We start from the raw sequence: 27,491 nt of genomic DNA on the forward strand, positions 1-27,491 counted from the left end.
AAAGGGAAAAGGAGTTGAAAAAAGAAGGCTGGTTAAAATTGTCATTGCTCAGTTGCAGAAACTAGCCCCCTACCTCATGGAATTCCTATTTTTCAGCTGATTTTCCTACTTGGTAACACTTCTCAAAGCTTGTATGTAATTTTTATGAGTATTTCTTTCAAAAGCTTTTCCTTCATGACTTTCTTTTGTTTTTAAGGAGGAAATTACTATGACAAGAATCACATCATTATGAATCAGCCAAGAGGAAACAGACCTTCACAGAAATGGGATATTGAAATATTGTGAGTAAAATCCACCCCAGAGATGGACTTTTTGTGGGCTACCAACAAGTAGAGGGGAAAAAAGAACCCAACTACTGAAGTCACACACCACTGGAACCATAAGCAGCAACTCCTCTCTGTTTTCCTTCGTGCCAAGCACCAGCTACTAAAAGAAGTGAATTTTGCACAAATCTGGAAGATGGGAGGTTGGTCCAATGTCTCTCTGCAGGAAAGCTGATTCTGCAGGGGCTGCTCCTGTGAAAGTCACCATTCCTCTTCCTCTGAAGTATGAAAGGTCAATGCAAAAGAGCAGGCAGAGGTTCTGCAGCATGGGAAGTGCAGGAGATAAGAGGGGAAGGGCTCTTCAGAAATGCTGTCTTTGCCTTCCTCTCACCCTGCTGGAAGCTCACTGAGCAGTGAAGGCACTGGTGAGCTTCAAGGAACTTGAGTTGGGCTTTTGTGTCCCAAGTGAAACTGTTTAGGCTTCAAGCGATCCTGAATCACGTCTCTCATCAAAACGCAATTAGTTTTGTTCAAAAAGTTCATTTGAGCTGGAATTCCAGCTCAGCATGTGAGATGAGGCAATACAGGGGCCTTTCACTCCCTAAGTGACACTGGTAAGCCTTTGTCTTCTCTGCTTTTAGCAGCACCAAAACCAGCTCACCTTGGCATGTGTTGCCAAAGGTGCCAGCAGCTGCACTCCAGGGCTGGCTTCACGGTGCCAGAGCGGCTTGGGGACATCAGGGGCACCGTGGTGGCACCAAGGACAACTGATGGGCAGAGCTTGGAGTGCCAGGGCTCTCCTCCATTTCCACACTGTGCAACCACAGCCATTGCTCCAGCACAGCCAGACCTCACTGACTGCAGGTGGTGCTTGGAAAGTTTCTTCCTGGCTCAGCCACAGCCCCTTGGAAGGCTGTGAACTCCTGATGGGGAAGAGAAGTCCCTGAGCTCCCCGGCTTCAGCAGCACTAAATTAATCTTCATTGACAATATGTTTTTTCCAGCATTTGTACATTCAGGGCATGTATTTCTAGGACTATTTCAAGAGTTCAGGTTAGCTGAAGACAGATATTTGAGATTCCAAAAGCTATGCCTGCTGGGCACTCAAACAGGATCATCCCCAAACAAAGACATAACTCTAAGTTTGCCACAGAAATAAAATATATGGATGTCTATTTTTGTATGAAATGGAGTTCTACATAGTACTATTTAAAAAAGAAAAATCTACTTGCACCTACTATTTTACATTCTAAAATTATCATAAATCTGCTGTTTGAGTAAGATCCTCAAATGTATGTATATATTTTTTCAACTGAAGCACTTGTTTAGCTTTTTTCCATATAAGTCAGTACATCAAGTGTTCTGCATGTGACTTTCCAGATGAAATTTTAAAACCCTGTGTAAAAAGTTGTAGTTTTTAAAGTGAAGAATGACTAAATCATACTTGGCGTCTCAGTGTTACATAACAAAGTAAAGCAGGCTTTTGTACTTAAGAGACCTTGAATGTAAATTGCTAAAGCATGTATATTTTAACTGTATAAAACTTTTCAGGAGAAACATTTTGCTGGTTGGATTCTTTTTAAACAAACTAAATAATAGTTTTCAGCAGATGTTGAGCACATTCCTGTAAAATATTTCTTTTCCAATGGCCAAAAAAGGGGGATAAGTATATTGAGTATGTGGCTGTTAGGTGAGATTGCATATTAAAAATCAATGAAGTATTAAAGTAACTGCACCACACTCATCAAAACTCACTCAAGAGAATACTGAAGATTGTTCAGTTTTCTTGAAGATATAGATATAGATTCCAGCTGCAGGCTTTTGGGTTATTTTCACTTGAAATTGGTGCTGGGGGAGGTAGAGGATAAATATGATTCTTTGTTTATTCCAGGGATGGCAGCATCTGAGGGAAAAGGGGTTTTCTTGGGCAAAGTTCCCTGTGGGAACAGCACATGCAGCTTTTACCGGGAAGCTTTTGTTCTGTCAGGGCAATCAGACAGATTTTCCTGCTGATGAACTTTACAAATGAAAAAAACAAGTTAGAGCATCAAAATTCACACTGTCATTATCAACATATTTTTTTCACTTGGTTGAGTTGGCCACTTTTGCCCCCAGCTCTTAGACACTAAGCCCAAACTTCAGGGTTTCAAAATGCCAGTGGATTTCAGCTTAAAAGGACAGAGCAGTTCCAAAACAAGAAGAAACTGCTCAGGGCTGTTTCTCTGGTGGCTTTGGGTGTGGAATGTGATGTACATCAGCATTCCCCAGACTGCATTCTCCTCTATTTTTTTTTTCATTTTTTACCTTTTTTTTTTTTTTTTTCACTTTTAACCTATGATGTAAGATTTTGGGTTAAAGCCTTTTGCATTGGACACTTGCTGATGGGAGCCTCTGCCTGGAGAGCCCGTCAGCATCTGCTGCAAGACCATCCCTCCTTTGGAGGACATGAGCGTGCAGCTTTAAAGATCCTGCTTGTACAGCAAGGAGCAAAGGTCTCTTTGCAGGAACAAATTATATCCCAGGGCTGCTTTGCCTTCCAGACTATTTGCAACTTCTTCACCCAGGGGCATCTCCTCAGCCCAGAGAGAGGGAAGCTCCCAGTGCACCACCAGCTCCTCTCCCAGAAGGGAAGCAAGGAGTGACTTGGAGCAAATGCCCCTTGGAGTGGCAGGCACTTCAGCCAGATCCCAGCAGAGCCCAGCCTGGGGAGAAGAGAGAAAAAAAATGGAAATCAAGAACTGCTGCCAGCAGAGACCAATCTGCAGCCAGTGCTCAGGATTTGCCTTCAAAAGTCTGGCAGGACATTGCAAGAAGGCCATTCCCCATGGAGCAGCCAGGCTTTGGGGAAGGAGGGTGGGACAAGGAGCAGGTGCCCAAGTGACAGAGCCAGTGCAAGCCCTTCCCTGGCTCTGAACCTCAGCAGGGAAGAGCAGCGAGAATTCCTCTCCTGGGCAAGCTTCTCTTCTCCCAGCAGCCTCCTGTTGCATCAGAGCTACAATTTCATTGCCCAGGAAAAGGGGAATGGGGGAAAACAAAAGAAAGAAACCATAACAAAATCAACACTTCGCAAGAACACCACAACATTCAGCCACACAGTCACTGCACCAGGGGAAGGACTGGATTGGGAAGGGGGAGAAATGGGACACAGGTCCAACACGTTGCTCCCAACCCCCCCCCCAAGGGGACTCAGGCTCTCACATCAAGATCCAAAAACTTCAGCCATAAGATTGAGGATTTAATGAACACAGTATTTCCACTCATGCCCTGGAAAAATTACACTCAAAAAAAAAAAAAAAAAAAGAAAGAAAGAAATCAGCCAGATCTGAACATGCTCTGCCTCCAGTTTGGAGCTCAGCTCTACAGTTCAGCCTTTCAAAACCCAGCCACCACTAGAGCAGAGCTGGATCCCCCCCTGCCATCCCATCCCCTTACACCTGATGTCATTGTCACAGGCTGGGCAAGTCACCTGTGGGAGAGTGGTACTTGGAACCTAATCCCTGCCCATCCTGGAAAAGGTCAGGCTCTTCCAATCACTGGTTTCACTGGGAAAAACCTGCATCCACCAATGTTTTAATTGGGAAACATCCACCCTAAGCAGGAATAGTTGTTTCAGAGGCACAAAACTTCAACCTGCACCCCCCACCTCTAAGGGATTTATGTCCAGGACATGTTAGGGAAGCTTAATTCTGCTGTGCCAAGCTGCTTTCCCTGTCTGGGTTCCCTGGATTTATACCTGATTTTCAGCCCCTCTGGCTGGCATTTCACACAGCAAGTAATGTTGCCTTTTTGCTCTGTCTGTGCCCAGAGCACTAAACCCTGATCCCTGCTGGGCATCTCCACACCCTAAATACAAAAAAAAAAAAAAAAGAAAACCCATAACAAAGCTCAGGGGGTGGGGGGATTATATTCACATTCCTTCAAAAGTGAGCTTTCCAGCTTCATGCACCACATTTAACCTTTTAAAGCTAAACATTTCCATCTTTGCTCACAGTTTTGCTATCTTTCTTAGAGATGGAGTGTGATGGACACATTGCCAAGGTGTTCCAACAGAAATGAACTCTGGGAGGAGCGGGAGGATATCAGGAATGCCACTGAATTCCAGGTCTACCCCAACCAAACATCTCCAGGGCTGCAGGGCTCTGTCCTCACAACCAGCCAAGCATCCCCAGGGCTCCTGGCAGCTGACCCAGGGTAACTCCAACCGGGGCTGACACTTCTGACCTTTGGGTGTCACACAAACCCTGCTGGCTGTGGGGAGCCCAGCAGAGGAAATCCCTGAGGCAGGGCTGGGCAGGCAGTGCTTCATGGCCCTGCACACATCCCCTGCCCCACAAACTCCATCTCCTGATGGGTGCAGGCCCATCCCTGCCCTTGGCTGCTTCAAGAGAGGTGCACAAAGCTGGGGAGTGCAGGGAAAGCTGCTGGAGCCATCCTGGGGCAGCAGCACACACATCTGGGCACTGCACGGTGCCTCTGCTCCCCAGGAACCTCTTGGAACCCCAGAACCATTCAGGCTGGAAAAGACCTGGAGGATCAGAGAGTGCAGGCTGTGCCTGATCCCCCATGGGGGATTTTGGGTGTCCCAAAAGGCTCAGGGCAGCCTGGCCCTGCAGGAGGCACTCAGTCACAGGCATCCTTGGCCTCCACACATGGAGTTTGTGTTGGCAGCTCTTGCTGGACCCCACTGGATGTGCCAGTGTGTGATGCAGTGTTTGCTGGGCTCTGGAGGTGATTCCTGCCCCCAGCAGCCTTTGGAAACTCCAGATGCAGCAGCATTGCCCTGCCAGTCCCTGGTGCTGCCGGGCTCATCACCTCTGGCAATTCAGGGCAGCTGAGAGGAGTCAGGGGGGAAATGGGGCAGTTTGGGATTAAAGGAGGCTGCAGCCGAGAGAGAGAGAGAGAGACAGACAGAGAGAGACAGAGAGAGACAGAGAGACAGAGAGAGAAATAAAACGGGAGAGAGAGAGAAATAAAACGGGAGAGAGAGAGAAAGAGAGGAAAACCCAGGAGAGAGAGAGAAAGAGAAAGGAAAAAGATGGGAGAGAAAGAGAGGGAGAGAGAAAAAGAGAGAAAAAACATGAGGGAAGGAGGGAGAGAAAGAGAGAAAAAAGGGAGAGAGAGAGAGAAAAAACAGGAGGGGGAAGAGAGATACAGAAAGAGAGAATAAAATAGGAGAGGAGAGAGAGGAAGGGAGGGAAAAAGAAAAAACTGAGGGAGATGGAGGGAGAGAGGCAAAGAGAGAATCAAATGGGAGAGAGAGAGAGAGAGGAAAAAAATGGGAGACAGAGAGAGAAAGAGAGAAAAAATAGAAGAGGTGAGAGAGGAAGGGACAGAGAAGGAGGGAGAGAGAGAAAGAGAAAAAAAAATGGGAGAGAGAATGAGAGACAAAACCAGAAGAGAGAGGGAGAGAAAGAAAGGGAGAAGGAAAAACCCCCTTGGGCACGTTCCCCAATGCCTCTCCCTTTACTGGACTAAAGCTGCAGGACTCTCTCATCTCTGGGACAAAGCTGTGGCATTTCCTGACAGGTGGGGAATTCTCTGGGACCCTGGCACTGCCCAGCTCCAGCTCGTGGCCAGAGGGGCTGGGGGTGCCTGGCCCAGTTTGGTGCCCCCAGTTTGGGCCCAGCTCCCCTGGGTGCTGCTGGCACCTGGGGGTGCACGGGGCACCTGAGGCTGTCAGGACACAGGAGAGGGGACATGGGGGCCAGGGGCAGGCACAGAAAGGAGCACATGCATGTCCAGAGCGGGCACTGAGGGACAGGCAGGAAGGGTTTTGGCAAATCTCACTGATGAGTACTGTAAGAGCTGAAATGAGAGATGCAGGACCCCAGGCAGCTCTCCAAAATGCAGTTTATTGTGTCCAAGCTGTTTCAGCAGCCCAGGGCTGTGGGTGACAGAGGTGTGCCCACAGCTGTCAGCTCCAGCTGCAGGCAGGCCTGGAGACCCTTTGTGTGTCAGGCCAGACTTTGGTGACACATTATCTCTTACAGGGTACACAAAAATGGTCCCTGTGCCATACAGCACAGCCTGTCCTGTGCCTCACACGGACACCAGAGCCTGTCCCTGTGCCTCACATGGACACAGGGCCTTTCCCTGTGCCATACAGCACAGCCTGTCCCTGTGCCTCACATGGACACCAGAGCCTCTCCCTGTGCCTCTCACGGACACCAGAGCCTGTCCTGTGCCTCACACCGCACACCAGAGCCTGTCCTGTGCCTCACACCGCACACCAGAGCCTGTCCCTGTGCCTCACACCGCACGCACACCCAGCCTTTGCTGCAGGGATCCCGGGACAGCCCCGGTGCAGGGCCCGCAATGCCGGTGCGGGCCTGGAACTCTCATTTGTGTGGGGTGTGCTGTGTGGCCTGAGGGACAGGGATTCCTCACAGGGACAGGCAGGGCTGGACAAGGGCAATGGCCTCAGCATGAAGAAAGGCAGGTTTGGATTCGGTATCAGAAGAAGTTTTCCCTGTGAGGGTGGGCAGGCCCTGGCACAGCTGTGGCTGCCCTGGATCCCTGGCAGTGCCCAAGGCCAGGCTGGGCACTGGGGCTGGGAGCAGCTGGGACAGTGGCAGTGTCCCTGCCATGGCAGGGGTGGGATGGGATGGGCTTTGAGGTCCCTTCCACAATTTAGTGATTCTGATCTGTATGATTCTGATCTTTAGTGATTCTGATCTTTAGTGATTCTGATCTGGGCTTGCTGAGGTCAGTCATCCTGAGGAGCTGCTGCAAATTCAGGCTGAAAGATGAGTGCTCATAATTTACACTGTGTAAAGCAAGAATGAATGCCTGAAAAAATGATAATGCATGACTGTTTGGGGCTTTTTTTTTTAGTTTTTGGTTTTTGTTTTTTTTAAGGAAAGGGATGGGGCGAGCTGCTTCCTTTTCTTTTCTCCTGAATCAATGTTATTTCTCACTTACAGCTTAGTGGAAACCTTATTCTGCTCTGCCTGCTCAAAGACCCTCGGCAGCATCTACAGGTGCATCTCAAGGAGCCTGGACTGCAAGAGAGATTTGTTCTGTTTCACTATTGACTCCATTGAAAGGTGAGTACAGAATGTTTGTGTGCCAGCCCCAGGATTGCACTGAGGGCTCTCCTGTTATATCTCTGGGAAGTGCAGAGGTGGCTTTTTCTGCTGCTCTGCCCCAGAGTGGTTTTCGGTATTGCTGGTGAGGAGCCTGATTTTGGAATGTTTGATGGAATTGGCCCAGTAGCTTTTCCTTCTGGGCTTCCCATAGTCTGTCCATGGCAGGTCCAGCCTGTGCCTTTAGCTTGGAGCCCTCAGTCCTCATGGAAATGAACCTTTGAGGAAGTTGTTACAGCTCTGCCCAGTGCTTTATGGATTGGGATGATTTTCTGGAATTAGTCTGTCCATTCTGACCCGTTTGTTCTCTCTCCCTGCAGACTGTACCTGCTGAAAGGCTGAGGTGACACCAGGATCTGTGAAACCCCTGACTCCCTGTGCCTTCCTGAGGCGGAAGCCACATTTGCTGTCAGTGACCACAGAGTGGAAGATGCTAAAGACTGAAAACTTGGGGATTTTTCTCCTGAATCCCAAGACTCTCTGCAGCTGTACACTGTCTATCTCTTAAAAGAGTTTCTGGCTTTATAAAGGTTTTTACATTCTGCAATATTTATCTGTAACTCCATTAAAAAGACTCATGCTGTATCAATGTGGTGTCAATGACTTTGTTTGAGTTGGTTAATTAAAGCAAATTATTGATAAGGGGCTTGAGCATCCCTTAGTTGGAGCTGTCAGCTCTTCTTTATTTTCTCTTCATTCCTTTAATTCCTTTCAATTATTTCTTAAGCAATTACTGCAGTTAGGATATACAATAAGGACAGCAGCATTTCTGCCCTGCTGGATTGGGAAATCCAAGCCCAATTCCTCGGAGAGACTGAGGGGATGGCTTTTGACAGTGGGAATTTGGTGAGGAAGAGAGAGGAGAGGTCCCACAAAAAGTGGTTAAGGCCAGTTCTGCTGGCTTTGGGTGCTCCTACCCCAAAAATCATCCTGGCTAAAGGAACTTGGGGAAGCAAGGGGCCCTGTGCCGGGGCCCTGTGCTGAGACCCCTCAAATTGCAGCCAGAGGCGCTGGGCACTGCAGACTTCTGGGACACGGTGACTGAGAGGCTCCACGGCCTGATCCCGAGGGTTTTCCCATTGTTTCCTGTCGTGCTTAGCACCGGGCAAGGCATTACAGCCCCACAGGCTGAAAATCCCATCGGAGCAGTTGGAATCACAGAAGAGCACACAGAAACCAGGCTGGGAGAGGACGTGGGCTGCTCCACAGATTTATTTTTCATAATGTGTTTTGAATTTATACCAGAATCTCTCCCCTCCCCTCAGATCCCGTATTCTTTAGTTTTGAGTTTTCTCATAAAGACTCCTCGGCCACACTGGGAAATGATTCCGTGGCACCGGGGGAGCGGCGGAGTCTGGGGGTCCTGGGGCCGGCACGGGGCTCCCCCCGCCCCGGCCGGTTCCCGGTTCGGTCCGTGTGGAGCCTCTCCGTTCTGGAGCTCCCGCTGCCCGCGGCCGTCCCGGCTCCGATCCCCGCCCCACACCGCGCCCGCCGCGGGAGAGGCGGCACCGCTCGGGACCTCCCGGCAGCCGACACCGACAGGAGCCGAGCCAGAACCCCGGCCCGTCCCGGCCCCGCCTTAGCGCTCGGGGCTCCGCGCAGCGCCGGGAGCAGCCCCGGTTCGGCCCGGTGCGACTGGCGGGGCCGGTGTGGGGGACACGGGCGGGATCGGTCTGGGGGACCCGGGCCGGGCCGGTGTGGGAGACACGGGCCGGGCCGGTATGGGGGACACGGGCGGGATCGGTATGGGGGACACGGGCCGGGCCGGTATGGGGGGCACGGGCGGGGCCGCGAGCGATGGCCCCGCCCCCATCCCAGGCAGGGCGGGGCGGGCCCGGGGCTCCGTGAGGCGGGGCTCAAAGGCGGAACCAGGGCTTACGTGAGGCGGAGCCGGGGGCGGGGCCTCGGCTACGTAAGGCGGGGCCAGGGGCGGGGCCTAGATCTCCGTGAGGCGGGGCTCGAGGGCGGGGCCAGATCTACGTGAGGCGGAGCCGGGGGCGGGACCAAAGCTACGTGAGGCGGGGCCGGGGCGGAGCTTCAGGGCCGGGTCCCGCCTCCGGCTCAGGTGTGCGTGGTTGGGGCCCGCGACCGGCTCAGGTGTGCGGGACCCCAGCGCGGCTGCGCGGGGCGGGGCCGAGGTTATTTAAGATCCGGTAATCTCGTTAACCGCCATTTGCTCACTCGGAGCACGCTGCGGACGGGTGGCTGCTGTCCCCGCTCCGCAGCTTTTTCTCCCCTCCTGTTTCCTCCTCTACCTTTCCTTTCTCCTGCTTGTATTCCCCTTCTTTCTCTGCTTTTATCTCTCTCCCCTTTTCTCTCCTCCTCAAAGCCGACTCCTCTCCCTCCTCTTTCGGCCTCCCCTCCTGTCTCTCCCTCTACCGTTCCTTTTCCTACCTGTATTTCCCTTCTCTCTCTTGCCCCCTTTCCTTCTCCTCCCCTTTCGGCCTCCCCTCCTGTGCCCTCCTCTACTCTTCCTTCTTCTCCCCGTATTCTTCTTCTTTGTCCCCCAGACCCTCCCCTCCTCTTCCCCTAAACCTGACCCCCCTCTCCTCTTTCCTGTCCTGTCCCTATGCCGCTACTCCTTTCTATTCCCCCTCTCTCTCTTCTCTGTCCGCTGTCCCTCTGTCCCTTTCCAGCCTTTCCCTTCCCTTTCGCTTTCCTCCCTGCTATTCCTCCTCTCTTCCCGTTCTGTCCATTCCTTCTTTCCCCTCAGCCGCGGGGCTGGGGTTGCCGGACAATAATAAAGCCCAGAGGGCCGGAGTCCGGCGCTCCCGGCCCCGCTGGAGCCCCGCTGGTGTCCCCATGCAGTTCCATTGTTGAACGCAGGGGGCGCCGCCGGGGCTCCGCTTCCCCCATCCCACGGGGGCCCCTCGTTTGGAGGGGGTCCCGGGATGGGGGGTCGGGTTTGGGGACCCCCTTGTTTGGCGGGGGTCCCGGGGTGGGGGACACCCTCATTAGGAGGGGGTCCTGAGGGGGGGTTAGGAAGGGGCCCCCTCATTAGGAGGGGGTCCTTGGGGGGTGGTGGGGGGGTTAGGAAGGGGCCCCCTCGTTAGGAGGGGGTCCTTGGGGGGTGGTGGGGGGGTTAGGAAGGGGCCCCCTCATTAGGAGGGGGTCCTTGGGGGGTGGTGGGGGGGTTAGGAAGGGGCCCCCTCATTAGGAGGGGGTCCTTGGGGGGGTAGGTAGGTAGGTAGGGCCCCCTCCGGAGGAGGGGGTCCCGGGGGGGGCGGGGCGGGCCCCCTCCGGAGGGGGGGGTCCGGGGGAGGGGGGCGGGGCGGAGGGGGGGCATTCCCCCCTCCTGGCCCCGCCCCCTCCCCCGGGCCCCTTCCTCCGGACGGGGTCCCGGCCCGGCCCCCTTCCGGGGACCCCCCTCCTCCGGACCGGGGCCCGGGGGGGGAGGGGGGGCGGGTGGGGTGGGGGGAAGCCGAGGGGGGCACGTCACTCTGCGCCGTGAAACACACGTACACGTGTAAAAAAAAAAACACACACACGACCGGCCCTCCCCGCCCGGCCCCCCACCCCACCCGCCCCCCTCCCCTCCCGGGCCCCGGTCCGGAGGAGGGGGTCCCCGGGAGGGGGCCGGGCCGGGACCCCGTCCGGAGGAAGGGGCCCGGGGGAGGGGGCGGGGCCAGGAGGGGGGAATGCCCCCCCTCCGCCCCGCCCCCCCCCCCGGGACCCCCCTCCTCCGGAGGGGGCCCTACCTACCTACCTACCCCCCCCCAAGGACCCCCTCCTAACGAGGGGGCCCCTTCCTAACCCCCCACCACCCCCCAAGGACCCCCTCCTAACAAGGGGGCCGCTGTAACCCCCACCCCAGGACCCCCCAGTGTGATGTAGGGACAGCCGGAACCCCGGCGGTGTGGGGCGGTGTATTGAACTGCAATGGGGGGACCCGCAGAGCGGCTCCGGCCCCGTGTGGGGACCCCAGCGAGGGCGGGGGCGCCGGGCTCCGGCCCTCTGGGCTTTATTATTGCCCGGCACCCCGCGCCCCGCGGCTGCGAGGAAAGAAGGAACGGGAGGAATACAGAACGAGAATAGGGGAGCGGGAGGGTACGTGAGGGGAAGGCGGGGAGAGGTCGGGGTGTGCAGGGCAGCAGGGGACGGGGCTGGCAGGAAGGCAGGGTGGGGAGGGAAGGAAAACGATGGAGGAGTAGGGTAAGGTAGGGATGAGTAGGGTAGGGGTGAGTAGGGGAATAGGAGGTGGGATGGGAGGGAGGGGGCGGGGGGCGGCCGTAGGGGGGGAGGGAGGGGAGGGCTAGGGGGGAGAGGGAGGGGGGGGGGTTTGGGGGGGGGTGGGTGTGGGGGGTGGGGGAGGGGAGGAAGGGAGGGGAGAAAGGAGAGGTGTAGAGAAACAGAAACACAAAAGAAAAGAAACGCAGAAGAAAATACAGAGGACCAAAGATATAGAGCGCCGACCGACAGCAACCTACCCCGCCGACCTCCGAGGAGCAAATGGCTCTGCCCGCCCCTCCCCGCGCCTTAAATCCCCCAAGGCCCCGCCCCGCGCAGCCGCACTGGGATCGCTCACACCTGTGCACGCCCCGCCCCTCACACCTGTGCCGGCCCCGCCCCCGGAGACACACCTCCTCCCCGCCCCCCCTCCCGCCCATAAAAGCCGGCCAATCCGCATCTGTCCCGCTTTCTTCGGGGGATGCTCGGCTCGGGATGCCGCGGGAGCGACGGTCGGTGCGCTACAGGAGATCCGGATCGGGGGCTGGTGCTGGTGCTGCGTAGAGCCCGAGGTGCTCAGGTAAGACCGGGATCGGGCTCTGGGTCCGGGGGCTTGGGTCCTGATCCTGCCGGTGTCTGCAGTGGGAGGCGGGCAGGGTGTGGGTGCTAGGTGAGACCGGAATCGGGGTCTGGGTCTGGGGGCTCGGGGCCTGGTCCTGCCGGTGTCTGCTGTGGGAGGCGGGCAGGGTGTGGGTGCTAGTGCTGGATGGTCGAGGCGCGACTGAGCCCGGGATCGGACCGACATCGCTGCAGGTAGGGAGAGCCGCTCCAGGACAGACGCTGGGACCGAGCCCGGCACTGCCACTCCGGCTGCGGCCATTGCGGGGCTGGGGTCCCGCCGGGGCTGGATGGTCGAGGCGGGACTGGGGCTGGGATCAGGACCGGTATCGTTGCAGGTGGGAAGAGCCACTCCGGTATGGCTGCTAGGACCGTGCCTGGTGCTGCTCCTCCGGCTGCAGCCAGTGCGGTACTGGGGTCCCGCCGGGGCCGAATGATCGCGGTAGGATTGGGACCAGGACCGGACCGGCATCGCTACAGGTAGGAAGAGCTGCTCCGGGACGGGGGCTGGGACTGAGCCGCCGCTCCTGCTCCAGCCGGTGCGGGGCTGGGGTCCCGCCTGGGTTCTGGGCCGTGGGGAGCCGGGGCTGTGATGGTGCCGGGCCGCCAGGAAGACGGCGCTTCCCTGGAGCAGCTGCTGGATCACGGCTGGAAACGGGTAGGGCAGGGGAATCGCCTTGACAGCCCCGGGACCTCATCGGCATCGCCGCTCCCTCAGCGCCGCCGCCCGTCCCGCAGGGCGCCCCCTGGCGGACACGGTACCGCTCCTCAGCCCCGCGGGGACACCGAGCCCGGCCCGGCAGCACCGCGGCCACCGCGCTCCCCTGTACCGGGACACCGCATTCCCTTGTGAGAGCCACAGCGCCCACATCCCCCCGCTCCGTGACCGCATCCCCGGGGGATCCCCGCCGAACGAGCGGGGCTGGGGCCGCTGCTCCCGCTGCGGCTGTGCCTGGTGCGTGCCTGGAGGAGGCCAGAAGCCCCCGAAGGGCTGGCAGCCCTCACGTCCCTTGGGATCTGCGGGAGAAGCTGTGCCTGCAGCGTGCCGAACACACGTCCCGGTGTGGGCACCAGGGTACCGGGACAGCACTGGCACAGACACGGCTAAAGCGCTGCCTGTGGCCCCTCAGCCAGGGGCTGCTCTGAACAGGTACGTGGAAACGCCTCAGCCCGGACAGACACCACCGACAGCCCAGAAGGACCTGAAGGAGCAGCTGGCATTGCCTGATATGGAGGCACGGGCCGTTTGCAGAGGGGCTCAGACAGCAGTTCCTGTTTCTGACCTCCCAGAGCTCCCACACAGCTCCCAGGTATGTCTCGGCCACCCCAAATCTTCTCTCTCCTTTCCAGCCTGAGGCCATTGTTCCTCAGCAGCGCTAACACCAAAGCCATCTTCCCTCACAGATATTGAATCCCAAGCAGTATACCTGGGACATGCCTCAAAATCAGAGATTCAAGCAGGATGAAGTTTGGAACTTCCCAGGGAGCCAGCTGAAGTGCAGAAGTGAAGGAAAACTTTTGCAGGTGGGTCCCACTGGAGGTGTGCTGAAGGCAGGGATGTGCATCCCTTTCCTGAGGGGAAAAAATGTGCAGAGGCTGCTGCTGAAGCTCTGAAAAAAGCTGGGCTTCTTCAGGGAGAGGTGTGCTGCTTCAGCACAGGCTGGGAGTGCATCCAGCCACTGCCTTGTCCTGCTTTAAAATATCAGCTGGAGCCTGAGCTCCAGGGGTGGGGGGTGAAATCAGCTGGGTTCCAGGGAACTCTGCCAAGTGACCCCAGGGACATCAGTGGAGCTGGGGGATGAGGGTTTTAAACAGCAAGTTCTATGGAATATAGACCTATCCTTGTCCTGATCCCACTCAGCTTCCCTGGAACCTCTGCTGGCTCCTAATACAGCTGGTGTAAAAGTGGTAGCTCTGTGTGGGAATTTCCACTCTCCATGAGTTGCTGTCAGGTTATTCCAGCAGGAATTCATCAGGGAATGTGGGGCTGTGGGTGTAACTCACCTGAACTAGCAAAGCTGATACCAAACCCCAAATCCAGGCACCCCAAATCCAGACACCACATAGAGAACAGTTTCTGTACTGCCCTGTCAGCTAAAACCCCTGGGCTGGAAAATTTCAGCAGCCAAATACATGGAATACTCTAAATCCCAGCAGTCAGCATTCCCCAGGCATACAATCCGAGTTCCAGGGTGGCAGCTGGTGTCCTTCCCCTGCTGCTGGTGGGACAAATTCCCCTCAGAACGAGCAGGAGGGGTGGGAGCGGCATGGGGAAGTGCCGGGAGATGAGGCCGCTGGAATGCCGGCTGAATCGGGAGATGAGGCCGCTGCAATGTCACCTGAATCGGGACATGAGGCCGCTGGAATGTCACCTGAATCGGGACATGAGGCCGCTGCAATGCCACCTGAATTGGCTGCAAACATTCCTTCCCTGCAGGAGCCAGAGCAGATCCCTCCTGGCCAGGCTGGGGGGCAGCTGCTGGGTCTGCTCTGGGGTAGAACCCCCTGCCCTGCCAGCAGCCCTGACTCTGCAGGGCCGCCGTGAGGGAGCTCAGACCCAAAAACCCCACAGCCCACAGAGTGAACGATCCCAACACAGAAATGCAGTGTTGTGATAAAAATTCTGTTAAAAAGGCTGTGACAACACTGTAATGGGATTCCCAGGAACCTTCTGGTTTGCTCCTGGGTCTGTTTTTATGTATTGTTAGTCCCTCAATGGGCAGTTTGTAGTATTTATTCTGGGACTCTGGGGTTGATCAGGGCTGGCTTTGGATTGGCCTTCGCCTCTGCTCCCCCTTGGGCCGAGCTGGGCGGACTCATCCCCTCAGCTCTTCCCTCCAAAACATCCCTGACTCATTTCCCTGCAGGTGACCCCGGGTTTGGCCCCAAGCTGTCCCCTCCTCGCCTGCCCTTGCCCTCACGGTGTCCTTTCTGTTCCCCACAGTGCCCTGGTGACACCAGGGAGGTCCCTCTGCCTTTCTCCTGCCCCTCTCCAGCCCTGGCCGCTCCTCTGCTCGCTCTCTCTGCCCCTGTCCACACAGCGGGGCACAAAAGGGGAAAGGGGTCATTAATTTAATTAATTCTGCAATTAATTAATTATTTCCAACTCCCCAGTGAGAAGAACATGAACTCACAGCCACCAAGGCCTGACAGGTTCCTGCAGTGAGAGCTCAGTGCACGTCCACAGAGGTAAGTCCAGCATCTGAAGGAAAAAACAAAACACAGGAGAAAAATGTGATTTATTTTGCTTCTAAGTTATTTCAGGTTCTTAGAGCCCAGCCAACATTTGCTCTTGATTTTGGTTGGGTGAATTGTGAGCAATGGGCACAGGTCATGCCAGTCGTGGGGGCAGAAAAAGTAGATTGAGCTCACCTTATTTCAAGTTATTAAAAAAGATTTAGAACTCTTTAAACACAACACCCTTCAATTACCATAATGTTTCTTCCTTGATTTTAACTGATTCTCAGTACATTTTATAGAACTTAAAACAACACCTCCTCCTTAGCTGACTCATAAAACATTAGACCAAAAGTCCTAACACCAGTCCCAGGCTTACACAAGAGACCTGCCCCATAACAAAACAAAAAAATCAAACTAATGTACCAAAAGTAGACATTATTAACATTAAAAATATAATTCAACCATATCCAAAAATAACTCCAAATTTATTTCCTCCAAACACCAAGTACTCTTCAAATTCTAAATCAAAAACTCTTTAAAAAGTAACAAAAACCATTAAAGATTATTCAAATATCAAAAACCTATAAATAAATATTACTCAAAGCCCACAAAAATATAGAACATTCTAATCAATATCCTAAATACAAAAAAAAACCCACTTTAAAAATTAGTACCATTCTAAATAGAACATAAATAAAAATCTTTTACCAAGAAACATAGCTCCCAATAAATAAAACCACCATGTAAAGATATAGGTAGTAATAGTAACCCAACAATCTAAGGTTTCTCCAAAACACTTTCAAAACTTCAATATTTATAAATAACAACCTTCAGTAACTCAAGTATTAATAAAATCAAACACAATTAAATTTCACTACATTTAAGTCTAAATAGTCTTAAATTTCATTTTATTGCTGTAATGGTCTAATAAAATAAGGTTTATTATTCCTTACTATCAGAATTAATTAATTCTAAATCTTATTTAATGAAACTTACCCTAAATTTTATTATAAATAATTTTTCCAAACTATAAAGTATGTAGTTAATTTTCTTAAAAAAGTAAAACAACTCCAATTAAAACAACTACAATAAAACTCTAACAAACACCTAGTCATTATTACATCATCCATTTCATAAAAAAATCTATTCTTCATTACAATGTCTAGTTTTTATTTTTTATAAAGAACACCAAAAAAAATAGCAATTACTATTAATATCATACTGTTTTAAATTTTTTACCCTATTTCCCTAATACATAAATCTTTTTAGAAAGTTATCTTAGGTTCTCCAAACACTTCGTACTAATAGACTAATTATAAAAAATTAAGTTTATAATAAACATTATTTATAACATATTATTAGAATATTTACAACTGACTTTCACATACTTCACCATCTCTTTATATAATTACCAAAACCACATAATTTCAAAATCCCACTTTTTTATTCTCTACTTATACATCTCTGAAACCAAGTGAACTCCCTAACTAATCTCTACACTAACTGTAATTTAACATATCTCATAATTTTAAATATTTTTCAAAGTGAAAAAAAACTTTATTAAAAACCTCCTCCAAACTATTAATCTTATAACTTTCCTCAGTTATTATTACATGAACACTTCTATAAAAAAATCCAACTACAACATTAATTTATTTTTCTAAGTTCCATACTAAGTATTCAGCCTCTCCTACAACTACATTTCCTCCACCCTCACACTCTCAATATCCAAATCCAAATTCACAATCCTGTCTATAACCACTTTCAAATCTTAAAAAAAATAAGTTTACTGTACTCAAAACATCTCTATTCCAAAAATACTTTTAAAAACCCAATTATTCTATGATTTAATTAATCTTTAATCCTAAATTTTTTACTCCTAACTGCTATTTTTAAAAACATTACATAAAAATGTATTAAGTAACATGCAGCAATTACAATTTAAACTATAATCAAACACTAGCACTACCTAAATAAAATCATTAACAACAATCCCAAATGTTTGCTATATCAAAAATAAATTTCAAATAGTTTTAACTTAACAATTTAACTTTATCAATATAACAACTAAACCTATTTTTAACTATTGTGCAACCTTCCACTAATTTAAAATTTATCAACTGTTACTAACTCTAAAATAATATACAATATTTTAATACTTAATAAATATATAATTTCACACGTTACTCATTATATATAATCGAAATAATTCCTAATTATTTTTTCTTTATGGCGTACATTATTTTAATCTAATATTTCTCCATACTTACAACAAAAAAAATTATAATAATAATAGCATCTTAAATAAGTATCTCACAAATCTCTATGCAATTTTATAAATCAAGATGTATCAACAGTTTATTTCTCATATGAAAACATAAAGTTTACTTACATCTCAGCAGGTACAAAAACCCAGGTAAATTTCAATAGAAAACATAAAACAACATCACACAAACAACCACACTGACCACTCCAGCACTAAAAAATCAATGGAAATACAAATGGAAATTACACAAAAATTCCAACTTACACCTAACATCTTGTATTATGCCCACCAAAAACTATTAACTTTAAGTGTCTTTATAAATATAAAAATCAATAGTATAAAATTCTTATTACATAATATCTTAAAAATATAAAATTCAACCAAATATTATGCCTCTATTTAGTTTGTTTACTTTTAAGTATACAACTTTACTAATTAACCAGCCTAAACCAAACATTTAAATAACTTCAAATAAAGTTTCAAGTTGAAATACTTTGTATTTGTCGCTACTCAAAATAATCTGTTCTTTACTTACTTAATCAATATACCAATTACAAATTATCCATATAAATCTATTAATAAAAATTTCTTAATACAGAGTGAGAGGGGTGATGTGGGAATTGGAAAACCAGAAACTTCCAGAGACACCCAAAGATTGGATCTGCAGCCTGGGAAGAAGCTTGGATTGATGTCAAAATACAACACACAGGCATTAACAGAGAAATTATACATAAAGCAGGTAGAGCTGTGATGGTTTCTAATTAATGGCCAATCACACTCAGCTGGCTCACACTCTGTGTCCCACCCACAAGCCTTTGTTATCATTCTGTGCTATTCTATTCTTAGCTGGCTTTCTGATGAGATCCTTTCTTCTATTCTTTTAGTATAGTTTAATGTAATATATACAATAAAATAGTAAATCAGCCTGTGACCCATGGAGTCAGATCCTGGTCCCTTCCCTCACCCTGGCCCCTGTGAGCAGTCCCAGGCTGGGCTGGCAGCAATGGCATCCCCAGGCAGAGGACAGGAGGAGCCCTGTGTGCCCCTGACTCACCCACAGCAGGGCAGGGCCTGAGCCCTCCAGGGCAGAGCCTGTGCTGGGGCCTCTTGGCTGTGGCTGCTCAAACTCCAAAGCTTTTGGCAAAGGTGGCAGGAGTTTGGTGATTTGTCCTGGCCTGAAAGAGAGGAGGAAAAGAAAAATACTGCACTGTGGAAGTCAAAGGATCCAGCTTTCACACTTCTGCTCTGATGGCTCACTATGGGGTTTTATCCATGGGAGGTGACACCAATTCAGACATAAAAGTGCCCTTTTCCAGCATTTCTATTCCTAACTATTTCAGACATTAAAAGCAAGCTCATTTTTCTTATTGCAATCTTTGCCTCATTTTAACAGAACCATTTTTATCTCACTTGTCAGTCCTTTAGCACTGGGCTTTGTACAAAGGGAGGGTGCATCACAAGCAATCCCAAAGAGAAACCCCTCCAAAGCTGCCAGGGCAAGGTTCCAAGGCACTCCAGAGCACAGCCAGCTGTTCCTGCCCTGCCAGGCCACACAACCCTGTCCCATCCAGCTGGGCTGGGCAGGCCAGGCAGGGGCTGCCCTTCCTCCTGGGAGCACAGGGAGACAGCCTGGGCAGCACCTGGGAACAACAGGGGAAAGGCAAAATGAAAATGGTTTCTGTCAGAAAATGAGTGTCTGTAATCAGAGCTTCTGGACAAATTCAGTAACAGCACTTTCATGTGATAAATATGGGCCCTGCCCATCCTGCCAGCCCAGGTGAAAGCAGGAAGGAGAGCTACAGGAACAGCAGGAAGGCAGAGTCCCTTATTTGGATGGATTTCCCAAAGTCTCTTCTGCACTGTACACTCTCTGTGCTCTTTAAAAGAACGGATTGCTGCTACAAAAATGATATTTTATCAGCCACAGCCAGGGCAAGGTGAGCTACAGCTGCAGGGCCAGGTGTGGGGCAGAGCTGGAGAAGTGAAGAACAGGCAATCTTGTCAAAAATCAATCTTGTTTAGATTCACCAGTGCTGGGAACAAGGAGAACACGCTGTCCTGGATGCATCAGGGACACAATGGCCTGGTTTGGTTGTTGTCCTTTGCCCCCAAGCTCTGGCCTCACCCCTCTCCAGAGGAGCAGGGAATTCCTGCAGGGTCAGGGGACTCTGCTCCCACTCCAGGGATGTGCCCAGGAAAGGAGGGAGCTGTTCACAGTGACTGAGCAGTGAGGAGCTGTGCCACGGGCAGCTGGGGCTGGAAATCCTCACTCAGGATTGCACACTGGATGTGCCAGGAAGCACATGCACTCACCTGTGCCCATTTCTGTCATGTGTCAGTCAGAAATCATGTCACCAGCACCTTGCTCCTCACTGCACCACTTAGAAATATATTAAAAACAGAAAAAACCCAAACAAACCAACCAAACAACAGCCACAAAAGAGAGGGCTCAGTGCAGCACCATCTCAATGTTCTGCTCAGGGATGGACAGAAAGGAGGAGGAAAGCTGTTCCTCCAGTGCTGCCAGGTCTGGCCCAAGCAGTGTGAAAGAGCCAAAATTGCCTCAGCTGCAGCTTCCCCCCTTGCCCTGCCTGCTGAGGGACAGAGGCAGCACAGAGCCCAGGCTGGCAGCACTCACACCCCTGCTGGCACAGACATCTCCATGTTCCATCTCTGGCCAAACAACCCCAGGATGGTTCTGCTTTCCTGCCAGACTTGGCAAATGTCACTGACGTTTATGCAGGCACAGACACCCTGTGTGGCTCTGGGGTCAGAGCCCCCATGGCACAAAAACCCCAGAGAAGGTTGGGAGGAATCTGATAAATCTTCCTCACACAAAGCACCAGTTTATCAGATTATGCTCCTTTCTGACCCAGACATGGAGGAACTGAGGCATTTTAAAAACTTGGATTCCATGTTCAGTCTCATGTGAAGGGTGAGACAATGCAGATGTTACAATTCACCATCACAATGAGCAGCCAACCATTTCCTGATTCCAATACACTGTAAGTGTTTCTTGGCCTATCAGCTTTTGTCACACCCTGTGTAAATGCATTAAAGCCAATCATCTCAAATTACCCCTTATGAATCTTATTATAGAGCATCTTTCATAGTTCTATCTCTCTAAGGTATCCAGTCTTATTTACAAGGTCACCCTTTAAAACTTGTTTCTAGCTCCAGTTCTCTCTCAGCAATGTCGGTCCTATTCCGTGGCATTTCTAAGTCAGCATTTCTTATCTCAGAATTTCCATACAGATCCACACTATGTGAGCCTTCTGTCAAACTCTGGAAATTTCCTGCACATCCATTTCCCTCCCAGAGCCGTTCCCTGGCCAGCCCAGGGGCTGTGGGTGCTGCTGCCGGGCACAGGGGCTGGAGGAGCCCTGCAGTGTGACATTAAACCAGCAGAGCAATTGCCAAGCACAAAGAGATCCATCCTCACCTGCTCTGATGGCTGAGTCCCTGGGGCTCATCCTCAGCTGTCCCTGCTCCAGGGAGGAGGGCCTGGGCTCACACGCTGCCCTGCCAGCAGAAGGGAGAGGGTTAATGGAGCTTTTGGGCACGTTCTGTCCCCAGAGGGGTTTGGCACAGGCACGGGAAGCTCTCACACACAGGGAAAGGGTTAATGGAGCTTTTGGGCACGTTCTGTCCCCAGAGGGGTTTGGCACTGGCACGGGAAGCTCTCACACACAGAGAAAGGGTTAATGGAGCTTTTGGGCACGTTCTGTCCCCAGAGGGGTTTGGCACGGGCACGGGAAGCTCTCACACACAGAGAAAGGGTTAATGGAGCTTTTGGGCACGTTCTGTCCCCAGAGGGGTTTGGCACTGGCACGGGAAGCTCTCACACACAGATTATCCCGAGCCAGAGCCCTCCGGGGCACCCTGGAGACAGAGAGCAGGAACAGACCCGGCTGCAGCACTGATCCTGCTCCTGCTCTCCCAGAGGGGCAGGGACAGCATTCCCTCCCGGCCCCGAGAGCCCCAAGGACAGTCACTCACTGGGGTGGCTCTGGAGCTGCCACTTTGCTGGCACTCCTGCCCTAGAGCCAGCAGGTTTCTGTGGGAGCAGGAGTTATTTGTGCAGGTCAGAGGCTGCACAGCCCCAGAGCATTCCCTTAGGGACACAAAGCTTCCCACGTGTCTTTTGCAGTCCAGTTTGTAATTGAAGTGCATTTCCAGAGAGTTTCAATGGGAATGAGGTGCCCTGGTGCCAGCCCAGCATCAGATATGGGGCATGAGGAGACTCACCAGACACATTCCCTGCAGACTCTCCCCTCTCAGGGCTCCAGCTGCAGCATTCGCATTTCTCACCGAGTTCTCCTTCCAGGATTCCCAGCAGGAAACTGGCGGCCGCTTCCAGATGCAAATCCCCAAGGCAGCGCTGCTCCTCTCCCCCCCGAACCCCCCCTGCCTCCAGCCTTTCCTCCTTTTATAACCACGGCTCCACCCAGGATTCAAAGGGAGGCTCCCAGGTGCTTCCCAGACCCAAATCATTCCAGGTGTTTCGGGAATTAACAGAAATAAGCTCGTCCCTTTTGGGGTAACAAATTATGTCTTTCCCCATTCCCCCTTCTGCCTCCTGTTCCCTAAGGCAAAACACCCGGATCAGGTGGGGGCCAGGGGGAAAATGTCAAGTCCAAAACCAAACCAAAGTTGTTTTTCCATCGGTTTCCCTCAGGACTGTTCAGTTTCCCCGCTGTTCCTCGGCCACAGGAGCAGCTTCTCTCTGGGGCCCGTGGGGTGGCACAGGGACCCCCGTCCCGCTGCCTCCCGAGAGCGGAGCCCATCCCATCAAACCGCAGCTGGAGCGCGGCGCGGGTTTCCCTCCATGGAACGGGATCGCAGCGAGCCGCGAGTGCCGGCACAGACCCGGCCCGCCCGGCAGCGGCTCCGGCAGCAGCGCCGCAGCACACACGGCCCTGGGGGCGCCACCCGCCCGGGGGACCCCTGCGCGCCCCTGTCCCCTCCGGCGGCACCCGAGGGCACCGTCCCTGCCCGAGCCAGGGGAATTGTCCCGATCCCGGCACAGGGACAGGGCGGAGAGAGCGACCCCGCGTTCCGCAGGGCGGGCACGGGGCTGGGCACGGAACCGCAGCCCGGCCGCCTTGTCCCGGGACAGCAGCTGTCCTCGGTCATTCCTGCTGCTCCCGGGGATAAAACCCGCCTGGGGAATTGCTTCTGATCACGGCCAGCAGGTGTCTGACGGGAGTCCCTGAAACAGAGCTGAGTGTCTGTGACAAATGAGGGTGCTAAAGATGGAGTGACAGCAGAGGGAACCTTGTTCCTGCCAGTTACCCATGGGAAGAAAGCAATTCCCAGCGTTTTATGCTTGGGAAACAGGGGAAGGGAATTCTGTGTCCTCACCTTCTTAGGATACACATCTTCACTGTCCTATAAAGGGACCATTTGAGGCTTTAGAGAGATGGCCGTGGGTCAAGGATCTGCTGCCTCGGCAGGGCAGAAGGTGGAGCTGCTGTTGGTGATTGTGACAATGACCTGAACAATTAGAGATCAGTGGGAAGTTGTTCAGTGCACCACGAATGACAGAGAATGTGCTGGACTAGTGTCACATGCACAGCTGGGACAATGACCCTGAACACCCCAAAAAGGCAAAGAAACCCTGAGCCACGCTGTGATCAGACCCCATGGGGTCGATTTATTGGAAGCGCCAGTGAGGAACAACGGGAATTCCCTGGCGCTCAGCTTGGTCCCGCCTGCCCTCACCACCGCCCTCGGGAAGCGCTGCTCTTCCCGGCTGCAAAGCCAACAAACATTTTTTCCTCCGTCCCTTAAAACTCTTCTCTGAAAACCTCTGTTCTCCCGCGCTTCTCCTCCTGCAGCATCCTCCTCCTCGCGTCCCTCCCCGGCCCGTGGCTCCGCTGCTCCCCGGCAATGAACAGAATGGATGCGATGAATGTAATCGGTGTGAGCCTCGCCGGGCGGCCCGGGGCGCCGGGGGCTCAGCCCAGCGCCGGCCGTGCCAGCACCATCGGGCGCTGCAGCCGCTCGTAGGACACGAACATCAGCACGTTCCAGGAGCCCAGCCGCAGCAAGGACGGGACGAAGCCGTGCCGGCACAAGCGGGGCTCAGGGGACGTGCGGGGACATCCCCAGAGCGGGGATCCCCCAAATCCTGCCCGTGGGTCGGGGTGTTTGGGGCTCCGTGCCGCGGCCCGGGCGGTGACCGCAGCCGGTCCGCAGGAGCTGAACTCACCCCTTGCAGAGGCCGGCGGGGCCGTCCTGCATGAGCAGGGCCAGCAGGCAGCTCAGGGCATTGCGGGGCTGCCCGGGGCTGCCGTTCATGGACCGCGTCTTCACCACGTCCACCGGCGACGCCACCGCCGTGGCTCGGAACCCGGCGCCGAAGGCGGCCACGGGGTGGCACGGGAACGTGTGAGCGTGGGCAGGGCCGGGGCTTGGACGCGGCAGGGACAGGGATGGCGCCCGGCCATGTCCCCCCCTCCTGTGCCGTGCTCACCTGTCACCGGGATCAGAACCGGGACCGGGATCAGAACCGGGATATCGGGACCGACATCAGAACCGGGACCGGGATCAGAACCGGGATATCGGGACCGGGATCGCGGCTGGGAACGGGCGGGGCCCCGGGACCCGCCAAGCCCCGCGGGCGCCGCCTGGCGGACACAGCGCGGCGGTGCAGAGCAGCGCCCTCCGGTGGGCGGCGGCGGGACTGCAGCGCGACTGGGGCTTCAATCAACAAAATTTATTTTTATTTTAAAATTTATTTTCTATTATTATTGTTTATATAATTATTGGGTTTTTATTTTTATTTGTTTTATTCTTATTTTTATTTTTAATGTATTTTCACTCGTGTTCACGTTGAGCCTCTCGCTGAACCCAAGAGATAAGGGAATTTCTTGCCAATTTTTTGCTCGTACTGACCAACTGAACCCATCCCAAACCCCCTGAATAATTTGGAGGGGTTTTTTTCCCAGCCTAGGCAGAAAATTATTTTTGAGGAATAAAAAAAAACCGAGTTAAAAGATATGGGGTCTAAGGGGAAGAGAGGTGTTGTGTGTTCAATTAAAAAAGCACTAGGAAAAGTAAAGCCCTGGAAGGTTTCATATTCTCTCCCAGCCTGATTTTTGTGTGATTTGCTCTTGATTCCAACTGCTCCCAGGGATTTTAAACCTCTGGGGTTAAAATGAGCTGCTCAGCATGACAGAAAATCATGGGAGAACTCTCTGGATTGGGCAGTGGTAGTCTCTGTGTAGTGCCATAACACAAAACAATGACAGACTGGAGGGGAATACTGACAGTTTATTTCACAGAGCAATGCAGAGTTTATTTTGATCTAGCTCTAGTCTCATCAAAAAAGTCTCTTCCTCTGCTTTTTTTCAAAAAAAAAAAAAAAAAAAAGGTAGCAAATATTCAGGACAATAACAGTCAGTGCATTATGCATAAAAGTTGGGTCTAGTTTAAAAAAAAATAAAGTTAATTGTAAAAACAACTCTTTGTTGGTTTGCTTTTATCATTTCCAAGCTTTTAAGCAACGAACCTTTCAATCAAGTCATCTCCAAGGATAGAAACATAACATGCAGGTGATCACCAACAGATGCTGAGGTTTAACAGCATCTCTCACTTGGCAATGACAATCCACCAGGAATGGTTCAGAACAGCACCACATCAAAGGGAGAAGCAACTTCGTTCTCAAAATACCTTCAAATCCACCAAATCTTACAGTTCTGCAGAACAAGACACGCTGCATTTCAGGGACTGGAGAGTACCATGAAGAAGGACAGTATTTGGGGAAGGTAAGAGGAGGGGCTTATTCCACTTACACTCATAAAAACCTGGGGGAGATGCAATTGATTTTGGGTGGTGCTTTTTAAAGCATCAAAATTCACATTGTCATAATCAAAGTAGGTTTTTTTTTCCACATAGTGAAGTTGGCCCCTGCCATCCCTATCCCCTTACACCTGATGTCATTGTCACAGGCTGGGCAAGTCACCTGTGGGAGAGTGCTACAAGTACCTGAGCCTAATCCCTGCCCACCCTGGAAAAGGTCAGGCTCCTCCAGTCACTGGTTTCACTGGGAAAAAACCTGCATCCACCAATGTTTTAATGGTTCTAATGGTTCACATCCACCCTAAGCAAGCAGGAATAGAATTGTTTCAGAGGCACAAAACTTCAACCTGCACCCCCCACCTCTAAGGGATTTATGTCTAGGACATGTTAGGGAAGCTTAATTCTGCTGTGCCAAGCTGCTTTCCCTGTCTGGGTTCCCTGGATTTATACCTGATTTTCAGCACCTCTGGCTGGCATTTCACACAGCAAGCAATGTTGCCTTTTTGCTCTGTCTGTGCCCAAACATCTCCAGGTCTGCAGGGCATTGTCCATCCCCTCACAAACATCTCCAGAGCTGCAGGGCATTGTCCATCCCCTCACAAATAACCAAACATCCCTATGGCTCCTGACAGCTGCCCCAGGGTAACTCCAACTGGGGCTGACCCTTCTGACCTTAAAGATCAGCTGGTGACAGCAAGGACCTTTGCAGGGGCTGCAGTAACCCCTGACCTTCACCCTCCTCGGGGTGTAGGGGAACAGCCAGAGCATTTCCGTGCCAGCCCTGCCATCCCTGTGGCTCTGTGCCATCCCAGGGCTGCAGGGATGTTCTGGCTCTGTGTGTGTGAATGGCACTGGCCTGCAGTGCCACGTGAAGGCAGTGGGGCACAGAGCTCAGCCAGTTTGCCATGGGATCCCTGAGTGCTTCCTGCTGCCAGGGGAGGATTTCCAAACGTGCAAACAGGTTTGGGGTGTCACAAAAGCCCAGCTGGCTGTGGGGAGCCCAGCAGAGGAAATCCCTGAGGCAGGGCTGGGCAGGCAGCGCTTCATGGCCCTGCACACATCCCTTGGTGCACAAACTCCATTTCCTGATGGGTGCCAGGCCTGACACTGCACAGGCAGTGCTTCATGGCCCTGCACACATCCCTTGTTCCACAAACTCCATTTCCTGATGGGTGCAGGCCCATCCCTGCACAGGCAGTGCTTCATGGCCCTGCACACATCCCCTGCCCCACAAACTCCATTTCCTGATGGGTGCAGGCCCATCCCTGCACAGGCAGTGCTTCATGGCCCTGCACACATCCCTTGGTGCACAAACTCCATTTCCTGATGGGTGCAGGCCCATCCCTGCACAGGCAGCGCTTCATGGCCCTGCACACATCCCTTGTTCCACAAACTCCATTTCCTGATGGGTGCAGGCCCATCCCTGCACAGGCAGTGCTTCATGGCCCTGCACACATCCCTTGTTCCACAAACTCCATTTCCTGATGGGTGCAGGCCCATCCCTGCACAGGCAGTGCTTCATGGCCCTGCACACATCCCCTGCCCCACAAACTCCATCTCCTGATGGGTGCAGGCCCATCCCTGCCCTTGGCTGCTTCAAGAGAGGTGCACAAAGCTGGGGAGTGCAGGGAAAGCTGCTGGAGCCATCCTGGGGCAGCAGCACTCACATCTGGGCACCTGCACCGTGCCTCTGCTCCCCAGGAACCTCTTGGAACCCCAGAACCATTCAGGCTCGAAAAGACCTGGAGGATCAGGGAGTGCAGGCTGTGCCTGATCCCCCATGGGGGATTTTGGGTGTCCCAAAAGGCTCAGGGCAGCCTGGCCCTGCAGGAGGCACTCAGTCACAGGCATCCTTGGCCTCCACACATGGAGTTTGTGTTGGCAGCTCTTGCTGGACCCCACTGGATGTGCCAGAGATCAGCACTCCAGACCTCAATGGCAAGAGTTGCAATGCTTGTCAGAGGGCCCTGTTGGGGTTAGAAGAGCTTTCCCTCATTTCATTCTCTTACATGGCCACACCAGAACCATTCATTCTGTGGCCTTCAGTGATGGAGCTGAAATTGCATTTTATTTCAGACTCCATAAGTAGTGAAATTGTCTGGTGTTC

General features: G+C 52.2%; 1 protein-coding gene, 1 long non-coding RNA gene and 1 pseudogene across 4 annotated transcripts in view; 2 read left to right on the forward strand and 1 right to left on the reverse strand.

Moving 5' to 3' along the window:
- The window catches only part of LOC134414862 (uncharacterized), a 36,320-nt gene extending 34,448 nt beyond the window's left edge, over nucleotides 1-1,872 (forward strand). For all 3 annotated transcript variants that reach the window (XR_010026863.1, XR_010026861.1, XR_010026862.1), the window contains one exon: nucleotides 197-1,872. This is a non-coding gene — a long non-coding RNA (uncharacterized LOC134414862). The remainder of the gene's footprint in view (nucleotides 1-196) is intronic.
- Nucleotides 1,873-12,724: 10,852 nt separating this feature from the next.
- Nucleotides 12,725-18,577, forward strand: LOC134415024 (uncharacterized). Its single transcript, XM_063150351.1, has 5 exons — nucleotides 12,725-12,790; nucleotides 12,987-13,442; nucleotides 13,537-13,656; nucleotides 15,247-15,321; nucleotides 18,177-18,577. The coding sequence occupies exons 1-4, from the start codon at nucleotides 12,725-12,727 to the stop codon at nucleotides 15,247-15,249; spliced, it is 645 nt and encodes a 214-aa protein (XP_063006421.1). The 3' UTR covers nucleotides 15,250-15,321; nucleotides 18,177-18,577.
- Nucleotides 18,578-23,209: 4,632 nt separating this feature from the next.
- LOC134415025 (dicarboxylate carrier SLC25A8-like) lies at nucleotides 23,210-27,166 on the reverse strand (annotated as a pseudogene).
- Nucleotides 27,167-27,491: the final 325 nt, after the last annotated feature.

Source organism: Melospiza melodia, chromosome 2, assembly GCF_035770615.1.
Source record: "Melospiza melodia melodia isolate bMelMel2 chromosome 2, bMelMel2.pri, whole genome shotgun sequence".
Taxonomy (NCBI): Eukaryota; Metazoa; Chordata; class Aves; order Passeriformes; family Passerellidae; genus Melospiza; species Melospiza melodia.

Bases quoted from the DNA above. Each gene is read 5' to 3' on its own strand.
- LOC134415024 (XM_063150351.1), top strand. From the start codon at position 12,725: ATGGTGCCGGGCCGCCAGGAAGACGGCGCTTCCCTGGAGCAGCTGCTG. The intron at 12,791-12,986 runs GTAGGGCAGGGG...TTCCCTTGTGAG, and splicing joins TGGATCACGGCTGGAAACGG to AGCCACAGCGCCCACATCCC. The intron at 13,443-13,536 runs GTATGTCTCGGC...CTTCCCTCACAG, and splicing joins AGCTCCCACACAGCTCCCAG to ATATTGAATCCCAAGCAGTA.